Below are 10,305 nucleotides of genomic sequence, written 5' to 3'. Positions count from 1 at the left end.
AGCGAAGCGCTGTAGCCCCGCCCCCTGCCGGGCGCATGGGAGGGCCGAGCGAAGCGAAGTCTCGCGAGAGCTCTAGGGGAATTGTCCCCCGTCCAGTCCCGGAGGTCTCGCGAGATCTCGGGGCTCCCGCTGGTTCGAGGGCGGGGTAATTCCGTCTCGCGAGATCTCGGGTGCCCGCGCGCCTGAGGGGTAATGGCCGCCCTTGGGCCGTGAGGGGAAGCGGCGAGAAGGAGCCTCAGAAACCGCTCTGTGCCCCCCGGCCGGGCACAGACCGTCCTCCTTCATAATCACACCATGGCGTGGAGCCCAGGGCAGCCCCACCGCCCTCACTCAGACTCAGACATCCCCTCACACCCCCAGCCGTGCTGGGGCCAGGGACCCATGAAGACAACACAAAGACAGCGAGCAGGGCAGAAAGACAGAGAAAATCCTTCAAAATAATGGAGGCAGGAATTTGGGTGCACTTGGGCTCATTGGCACAAACCTCCAACAAAAGTAGGGTTGACTGCACTGAGACAATAAATGTTTATTTGGAGTGGCTACAACGAGCAGGACGGAACAAAAAAACCCCACTTTTTCCTCATTTTTCATGAGAAGTTCACTCAATGAAAATGAAATTAACTCAGTTCACTTTGCTCACAGAAGAGAAACAGTTTCTAGGACAAGGGTTACAGACCTAATTCTGTAAGCCAACACATAATTGTTACTTTCTATTATATAAATCCTCCTAGACTAAAGAAGCGTTTATATGATTTCTTGGGAAAAAATAAACTTATTTATCAGGCAGAGATGTAAAGATCACACCCCTCTCCTGTGGGTGACTGCATCCACATAATACCCAAAAAGTACCCAAAGTAACCACCCACCTTGTTAGTGCTCAGCCAACTGCATTTGGTATTTTAAAAAGATAAAGCCGAGTAGGTTTGTTTCTTTTAACAAAAGCTCTTTTAAACATCTAAAAAAATACCCCTTAATGCAGAGTTACATGTTTTTGCATACTAAATTTTGTGTGTTGAGCTTTCCTTTGTATGTCATGAAGCTGCATAATTATTTTGAAATTCGTGGAGAATGTTGCTTGTCCTTTAGGAGTTTTTCTGTGGAATTTTGATTGTCACCTAGGGGAAAAAAAAAAAAAAGAAAAAAAGAAAAGTTACAAGTTTAGTTTTGTTTTGTTTTTCTGGATTTTTCAGGGGTATTCACTGGAAGGGTGAGAGGCAGGAGAAAACCCAGTGTATCCCAGTCAGGGACAGGTTTGGAGACTGGGAAAGCTCGAGGAAAGGGGGAGCTCAAGGTTTGGGTCACAGTTTTGCCCCAGTTCGGTTTCAGCTCTCAGCCCAGCCCACAGCAGCGGCACAAAGACGATTTGGAGCTGCTCCAGAGGGTTGGATCCAGGGCTACTCACGTTTTTCACCTCCACATAAGCCTCCAGGCCGTACTCTCCCAGCTCCCGCCCGTTCCCAGAGGCTTTGTAGCCACCAAAGGGAGCCTGGGCACCAAACACATCGTAGCAGTTTATCCTGGAATGGAAAACGAGGATGGAACACCTGGAGCTCAGGGAAGAGCCCCTTGGCAGCAAACCTGAGCTGTTCTGGACAGAATTTCTGTGAGGGATTCCTGTATTTGTCCCTTCCCTCAGCCCACAGGATGAATCAACGCTGGAATTTATCAGGCAGGACACAGAACATCATGGAATCCAGCCACACCACTCATTATCCCAATGATATCCCAGTGTGCCACCCTCAGCTGTGACTCCCAGGGATCCAGGATCAGCCACAGCTTCTCGGGACACTGTGCCAGGGCCTGCCCACCCTCCCAGGGAAGGATTCCCAATTCCCAATATCCCATCCATCCCTGCCCTCTGGCACTGGGAAGCCATTCCCTGTGTCTCATCCCAAGTCCCTCTCCAGCGCTCTTGGAGCTCCTTTAGGCCCTGGAAGGGGCTCTGAGCTCTCCTTGGAGCCTCCTCTTCTCCAGGTGAACACTCCCAGATAACCATTCCCATAGGAGAGATGCTCCAGCCTGAACATATAAAAAAAAATCCACCTAAACTTTACCCATTTCCCACAACACCCGAAGGTCTGACATTACACTCAGCAAAGTACATTTAAAATTAAACCCAAAGGAGAGATGGGCCAGCAAAGAACAAGCCCAGGGAGCCACGGCAGGAGTCAGGGGAGCTCCCAGCAGCTGTGGCAGGCTCACCAGACCGTCCCAGCCCGCAGGCTCTGCGACACAAAGTTGGCTTTGTCCAGGTCCTTGGTGAACACCGCGGCTGCCAGGCCGTACTTGGAGTCGTTGGCTCTCTCAATGACCTCCTTGATGGTTTTGAATTTCAGGATCTGCATGACCGGCCCAAAGATCTGCAAAATCCAAGTGGAGCGTGGGAGAATCCGTGTGAAGGGATCACAGGGAGGCCGTGGGTGATGTGGGGCCGTGTGAGCGCTGCCAGTCCCACAGGATGTGAAATTCAGCACCACCTCCCCAACTACAAAGGGCTCAAGGTATAACCAGAATGGAAGATAAGGTAACACCGAGAAACCTCGAATTTCACAGGTCATGAACATCCAGGTAAACCTGGGGGTTTTTGCATCACGAGAGGACAAAGCACCAGGAGGTGGGAAGGGACTCACCTCCTCCCTGGCAATGGTCATGTTGTCCTGCACATCCCCAAAGACAGTGGGCTGGATGAAGTAGCCCCTGTCTGCAGCGGGGTTGCCACCACACAGCAGCTTGGCTCCCTCCCGCTGCCCAGTGCTGATGTAGCCCAGGATCTTCTTGAACTGCTCCTCATCCACCTAAGAGCCAGGAGGGGACACACGTCAGCTCCACCTGGAAAAAGATTCTGCTCCCACCCGCTGTGCTCTTGCAATTCCTTATTTCAACAGCCTCCCAGGCAATCTCCAAAGGGAGATGATAATTTTTAAATGCCAGCATCAAGTTTTGGAATCATCCCAAGGGTTAATTAACTCCTCCCTCCTGCACCAGTGATAATGAGCACAGCTCAAATCAATAGACTCAAGGGTACTCCCATTCTGATCTACACAGTGACTCAGGAGTGGGACTGTTTCATCAGGTAACAGCTCAGGGCATTTCCTGCTCTTACCTGAGGGCCCTGCTCAGTTTTGAAGTCAAAGGGGTTCCCAACCACCCTGGCCTTGGCCTTCTCCACGCTCCTCTCCACAAACTCGTTGTAAATGTCCTCCTGCACGTAGGTCCTGGACCCGGCACAGCAGCACTGCCCTTGGTTGAAGAACAGGGCAAAGTGGGCTTGATCCACAGCCCAGTCCACTAGGAAAAGGGAGAGAAAACAAATGAGCAAATAAAGCCAACCAGAGCCTGTGACTTCTTTAGGACAGTTATCACAGAGATTGCTGAGGATGCAAAGTCCCTTCAGCTGACAGCATTTGCCATTGGGTTGGTTGGTAGGGTTGGAGTCACAGACTTAATTCTTTATTAAAGCACCCCAGACTAGAGAAAAATATCTAACCTGGAAATTAGCAGGTATTAAGGACAATTTTCTTCCTTAGTTAACTGCCATATAAAAGCCTGTGTTGGCTCATCAAGGCCAAAAATGAGTTTATATGCAAGGGATGAGGGAAGCAGGACTTCACAGGAGAAGAAATGAGCAGTGTGCTCCAGGAGAATTGAAAACAAAACTGGAGCAAGGACCGGAGGAAGTTACTGAAACAATTATTTTAATGTTGGTAACTGAACTACCCAGCACTGGGAAAAGAAGTGGGAGTGGAGAAGTGCTGATACACAAATGCAGCAGCTACAGCAGGAGGCACAGAGTGCTGCTGCCAGGGCTTAGAGCCTCACACAGGAAAACTTCCCTTCCTCTTCCTTTCCCCTCCAGCTCTGCCTGGAAGAAGCCAAGACAAAAAGCAGAGATCAAACATTGCCCAGCAGCTACTCACTGTCTGCATCAGACATGATGATATTTGGGCTCTTCCCTCCAAGCTCCAGGGTCACCCTCTTGAGGTTACTCTCTGCTGCAGCCTTTTGGATCAGGTGTCCGACCTGCAGGGAGAGCAGAGCAGGTGTTGGAATTAACTCCCACATCAGCAAGAGGGCTCTGGGTTTACATCTCAGTCAGCATTTAATGTTAATCCTCTCATTGTCAAGGCTTCAGGTCTGCCCAGACTTTCACCTCCAATCAGCTCAAGGGAAACAAGAGGAAATATTCTAAAGAATCAAATCAGAGCAAAAGAGTCTTAGGTAATGCAAATACACATCTCACACCCTGGAACCAGTTCAAATGAGGTGTGGTAGAAGGCAAAGCATCTCCAGTGTTTTATCCAGCTATGAGATGTTCTGGGGCCCCAAGGGCTGAGGGTTCAGGTGCTCCCTTACCTCCGTGGAGCCGGTGAAGGCCACTTTGTCAATGTCCATGTGGGAGGAGATGGCAGCTCCTGCCGTGGGGCCATAGCCAGGGATGATGTTCACCACGCCCGGGGGGAATCCAGCCTGGCAATTCCCAGCAGGACACAGCAACATTATTCCTTCCACAAACCAAGTGACACTCAGGAGACCTCCCACCAGCAACAACCCTTTACTCCTTTGATTTCTCCTTTGATTTCCCAGGGCTTTGTTTTAATGCTGTTTTCAGTAACCAGGATAATTCCTCTCCCCACCCCACATCCCAAGCACAATTTGAAGGTGTCAATACACAGATAAATACAGATCTACCTTCACTTTCCGACCACCCCGAAGCTCATTATCTAATCAAACCTCAAAGAGTCCTTCCCTAACCAAGATTTACATCATCTGCACACACTTTTATATGGACAAGGGAGCTTTTTCCTAAATCAGCTGCTGAGAGACCCAGGTCTTCCTGCAGACAGCCCTTCCCTGCTCCTGTCTCCAGCAGTGATGGATCCCTGGCCTTGTCCTCACCTCTTTGATCAGATTGGCCACGTAGAGAGCACTCAGGGGGGTTTGCTCTGCCACCTTCATCACAACCACATTCCCAGTGGCCAGGGCAGGCCCCAGTTTCCATGCTTGCATCAACAGCGGGAAGTTCCACTGAAAAACGAGGAGGGATTTGCTGCTGTGAACTTGAAAGTTTCTGATTAGTCAGTAATTAACCAGTGAGTTCCACTCAAATCAGCACTTAGGGGAGAGTCTTGGGTTTTTTTCTTGTCACACAAAATTTTAGGGTTAATTCTAGGTAGTGGTTTAAACTTAATTGTGGCTCTCAGTCAGATAATTCCTATAAATGGGCTTAAAGCCAATTTGGGTTTTTTTTAAATCATCAGATACAAAGTAAACCTCACTCAGAGCCCATGAAATCAACAGGGGCAGTTCTGCACTCCCAGAGTGAAGCAAGAGCCCTCCCAGCGCTGTTTACCCCAGGGAGGAAGCAGTGGTTGGCAGCAGAGGGGACCTTACAGTGCAACACTGAATTCTTACAACACTGCAGGAACCGCTGTTAGGTTTTCCTCACCGGGATGATTTGTCCACAGACTCCCACCGGCTCATGTCTTGTGTAGCAGAAGAAGTCTCCGTCTAACGGGATGGTTTTGCCGTGGAATTTATCTGACCAGCCTGCAAAGTATCTGCAAACAATAACAATTTGGTCACTGGAATTAAAATAACAAGTCTGCTGCTGAGAGAAAATGAGAGGCTTCCTCTTTTAGTCATTTCAGACACAGCTCAGAGCAGGTATTTCCAAATAGGTGATTTAAAGAATGGACAGTAAATAGAGATGTTTGTCTCTCCCATTGCAATTTCTGTGCTGTAACAGGTCACCACACTTGTGTGACTTTGGGAAGTCATTACAACAAAAAGCAACCCCAAAGTGTCTGACATGAAACCATCAGTCAGATCCAGATCCCACAGCACCTGAATCTGGAAGAAGCTGAATCGTGGACCAACTGTGGCCTCCAAACCCACCTGAGACATTTGACCACCATGTCCAAATCCACCAGGTAGGAGATGGCGTAGGGTTTGCCATTATCCAGAGTTTCCAGGGCCTGCAAAACACAGCCAGGTTTCCTGAGGAGCCAGGGGGAAGTCACATGTACAGCCTTGAGCCAGTTCTCACTTTGCAGCCTGGATCTGTCCTGCACCTTGCCATTTTGCTCTCAGCTTCCCAAAAGCTCTTCCCCACCCTTTGTGAGTCTGTCCCAAGTCCCCAGCCCACCCAAGGGACACAACCCCGGGTGATTCCCAGTCCCTGCACTCACGGCCAGGTAGGCGCGGTCCCTCTCGATCAGGTCAGCCAGACGGTTCAGCAGCTTCCCCCGGTGAGATGCATCCATCCTCCTCCAGGGAGAGCCCAGCTGGAATGCTGCCTTGGCTGCCTTCACCGCCTTGTCCACGTCTGCCTGCGGGGGAGCCCAGGCAAAGGCTGAGAAAGGAGTAACCAGCCCCCACTCCCTCTCTGCAAACAACGAAAGCTCTCCAGGAGAAAGCAGCCTGCAGCACAAGAGGCTTTTGGGGAAGAACCTGCAGCCTTGGCAGCCGCCCTGCAAGGCACTCCTCAACCCCAGGGCAGGGGAGCACACGGGTACAGCCCTGGGCCACTTCCCCCGTGAGCACCAAGCACTGAGAGGACACAGCTTTCCCAGCCAGGCTGCATCCGTGGGGAGCAAGGAGCAGGAATGGCAGTGGAGCAGGTGGGTGTGACAGCTGTGCAGCCACAACCTCTGCCTGTGCTCACCCTCTGTTATTTCAGCTACACACAGAGCAAATTTCATCAGGTTGTTTCTGCAGTGTCACCTGCTGGGTTAATATTTGCATCCTAGAACGAGGCATGGAAAAAGCTCTGGAAATCTAATTTTGGCACCTTTTCAGAATCCAGTCTAAAAGAGATTTTTTTTCCTTGATCAGCTGCCTCTGATCCAGGATTTTGTTGTGTCAGGGCATTTGCTGGTTCCTACTTGGTTCTCTGTCCTGGCTTGCTGCAATGGTCTCGCCAGGACAAGCCAGGCTGCCACAGAGAAGCAAACAACAAAGGGTTTCCCTCACTCACTCCTCCCCTGGGGAACACACATGAGTTTCCAGACTGTAGGAAAAACCCAAAATTGCTGGGAAACACCACCTCAGCTCTGCCACAGACTCCCAGGAGGGCCTTGCATAAGGCAGGTGATGATTACATGACTTTACTCCTCACCATTTCTTTTTTGTTAAAAGCAGTAGTCAAGGAAGGACACAAACAGCACTTGATGTGGTGTTGGCATAGATCAAACACCCTTGCAAACACGGAGCCTTCCCCTGCAAACCCCTCTGGACCTGCCCCCATGGAGAACAAACCCATCTCATCCCAACAACATTTACCTTATCGCCCTCAGCCACCTGGCAGATGACTTCTCCCGTGGCTGGGTTGATGGAAGGGAAGGTTTTCTTGCTGACTGCATCGTGCCATTCGTTATTTATGAAAATCTGCAAGGAAAAAGCCAAGCAGGGCTGAGCCTTCGAGCCAGATCCCAGGGAAATCAGGAGGAGCTTTGGTTCTTTGATGGCATCTGAGGAGCCTGGTTAATTAAAAGGGCTTAACTTGACTTGTGTGGGCTCCAAACCTGCAGTGATATGAAGGAGATACTTTAGCCTGAAAGCACACAACATAGCCCCAAGGAAATAAAAGAATTCACAGCTCAGCAAACAGCACGTGAATTGGAAGATGTTTCCATCTTGGTAGGTCCTTGCAAAAGCTGGAAGCCTGGCTGGAGCAGGGACACTGGAAAACTCAGGAGACTGAAGGGTGGGAAAATGCTTTAGGCACAGACAATACAGTGAGTTGATTTTGTCCGGAGCACCAGAGCTTTTACAGCATTTCTTACAGTCTTATGAATCTTAAGGGTCTTTTCCAACCTAAATGATTCCATCATTTCCCAGATTAACCAATTTTAGGCTCCCTGTGCACCAGAACCAGGCGCTAACAGCAGCTTTTTACCAACTCCTTCTTTCTGAGGGTATTTTTTTTTTCAGGTTCATGGCAAGGGAATGAGAGTGCAAAGATCGTGGTGCCAAGAACTTGCAGAACGCTCAGACAAGCACCCGGGGCCTGGCCACCATGGCCACCGGGGAAGGAGCGCCCGGGTGCCTTGGAACGCCGCCCTGCAGCAGCACCTCGCACAGGTGATCCCACAGGATTTTCCTGGAGCAAGGGTCTGGTTTCTGGAGATATCCAGCCAAGCACCTTGCCCTCCCTTCCTGTGCCTTTTCCCAGAGTTTCTTCCTCAGGTTGTTCGCACCCGTGCGGGGTTGCTGAACCCACCGAGGGGAAGGGGACAGAGCCGGGTGGCGATGGGACACACGCCCTGTGCCCTCTGCACCCAGGGCTGCTTTTTCCCAAGGTTTCGGGCCCAAATCCGCGGCTGCTCCGGGCCGGCCCAGCCCCGCACGGGCGGACACGGCTCCCCGAACCCCCCGGGCTCCCAGCACGGCCATACCTTGTTAAAGGCGATGTCGGGGCGCGGGTTGGGCGCCGGGATGGGGGAGGCGGCGGCGGCCGAGAAGGGAGCCCGGAGCAGGGCCGGGCAGAGCCGGGAGCCGCGCAGCACCGCCCGCAGCATGCTGAGCTCCGCCGGGCCGGGCCGGGCCGGGCCGGGCCCCGCAGCTCGGGCCAGCCCCGCTCCGCCCCCCGCCCCGCCCGGCACCGCTCGGCACCGCCCAGCTCGGCTCGGTGCCCGGCAGAACCAGCTTGGCGGCCTCGGTTCGGATGGAATAAGCTCGATCCAGCTCGGTTCGAGCAGTAGTTTGGCTCAGCACGGTCCCGTTCGGGTCAGCTTGGCGTAGTTCGCCACAGCTCAGCTCACTTAAATCAGGCTTGGTTTGGTGCCTCATCCGTGTCCAGCACTGACTGCGCCTGTCCTGGTCCCTCTCCCTGTCCCGGTCTTGGTCCCTGTCCCCTGTCCCCTGTCCCGATCCTTGTCCTTGTCCCTGTCTCGTCTCTCCCCAGGGAACTTTGTGCCTAATGCAGGCAACAACTAGGAAAAAAGAGGGGGAAAAAAATCCCAGAAACATCTCCGCTGAGCTGGTTACTTATGAGGGAAGGTGATGAGGGAGAATTTGGGGACCTGGACTCCCGGTTCCACGGATGTGCCACCATTACCGTCCACCCAGGCACCCAAAAATCCCCTCCCCCGTGTGTAGGGGCAGTGGAACAAAGCCAGGGAAGTGCTTTCACAACAGGGAGTTTCTCGGTGAATGCAAATGAAAGGCTTTGTGAAATCGCTCCCAACAATGGCTAAAGGGCTTTTTTTTCTGGTTTGTTTTAGATGCCTTGTGCAACTTCAGCGTGTCCAAGTGCAGGGAACAGAGGTGTGCTCGGGTTATCATCACCATCACTAAGGAAGCCACAGACCAAAAACACAAAGCGATTTTTAACCTCTGAAAAAAAAAGACCTGTGGTTTTACCCCGTGTCAGGAGTCCGTGAAGGGTGACAGGGATGGCTCTGGTTTATTAAAGGGGACGGGAAAATTGTAGAATATGCTTCAGGAATAGTTTCACCCGCTGTCCTGGACAATCCAGGTCGCTCAAAGTCTTGCTGGAGGTTGCTGCATTTTCACTTTCCAGGCGATTCTCTCAGCAGAATGGAGTATCAGCCCACTTGTGCAGGAGGAACAGAAGAAGGCAGAACGCCCGCCCGAGGTTATCCAGCAGGACACGGATTAGGCCATGTGTTTCCCGGATCAGCTGAAAAGAAATCCTCTTGTGCTGGATCTCAGCCTCCCTCATCCTTGTCCGCCCGCATCCCTTGAGGGTGACGGGTCCCGGACAGCGGCTCGGGCGCAGCCCTTTGGAAAGTGGCGCTCGCAAGGAGCTCTTGTTCCTCCGTGTTCTCCCTCCTGTGACAGCCCTGCGTGTGTTGAACCACCCGTGCGAGATGCCGGAGCTGTTCTACCCGCAGAGATGTGTCCGCGCCTCCCAGAGGAGCGGCCCAAGGAATCCCCAGGGCACGGAGCTGAGCTGAGCTCCAGCTCGGGGCTAAGCTCCCATGCGTGTCCTGTCTGTCCTCTGCTGATCCCGGCATGGACAACGCATCAGCGCTGTGTGAAATAAAGCTTTTGTTTCTCTCGAGCAGCCCCTTCCCTCCCCTGGGGCATGGAGGCAGATCCAGCGGCACCAAAACCTTCAGGGCAGACCCGGCTCAGCCCCCTGAGCCTGCCTGAAGGAGGTGGGAGGTGCGGGAGTCAGGTGTCCGCTGGGAAACCATCCCAAATATCTGGGCTGGGCAGATACAGGCTCAGCTCCCTCCCCCTTCCACAGCAGAGCCAAACGCCTGAGGGTGAGGTGGAATTTCACCCTGGAGCTTGGGAGAATCCGAGGCTCAGGTTACCAGCTTCCCTACAGCCTGA

At 52.4% G+C, this 10,305-nt stretch overlaps 1 protein-coding gene and 1 long non-coding RNA gene across 2 annotated transcripts; one reads left to right on the top strand and one right to left on the bottom strand.

Moving 5' to 3' along the window:
• Window positions 1-496: 496 nt before the first annotated feature.
• ALDH2 (aldehyde dehydrogenase 2 family member) lies at window positions 497-8,577 on the bottom strand. Its single transcript, XM_015644050.2, has 13 exons — window positions 8,397-8,577; window positions 7,282-7,386; window positions 6,189-6,329; window positions 5,896-5,975; window positions 5,447-5,558; window positions 4,897-5,025; window positions 4,354-4,467; window positions 3,918-4,020; window positions 3,104-3,288; window positions 2,631-2,795; window positions 2,203-2,360; window positions 1,403-1,517; window positions 497-1,115 (listed from the first exon to the last, which is right to left on the bottom strand). Exons 1-13 carry the CDS (start codon window positions 8,517-8,519, stop codon window positions 1,083-1,085), a joined length of 1,563 nt encoding a protein of 520 aa, XP_015499536.1. The 5' UTR covers window positions 8,520-8,577; the 3' UTR covers window positions 497-1,082.
• Window positions 7,951-10,027, top strand: LOC117245209. Its single transcript, XR_004499621.1, has 2 exons — window positions 7,951-8,082; window positions 9,225-10,027. It is a non-coding gene; the product is annotated as an uncharacterized LOC117245209 (long non-coding RNA).
• The last annotated feature ends 278 nt before the right edge of the window (window positions 10,028-10,305 follow it).

Source organism: Parus major, chromosome 15 (genome assembly GCF_001522545.3).
Source record: "Parus major isolate Abel chromosome 15, Parus_major1.1, whole genome shotgun sequence".
Classification (NCBI taxonomy): Eukaryota; Metazoa; Chordata; class Aves; order Passeriformes; family Paridae; genus Parus; species Parus major.
This window is presented reverse-complemented; position numbering and strand designations above follow the sequence as displayed.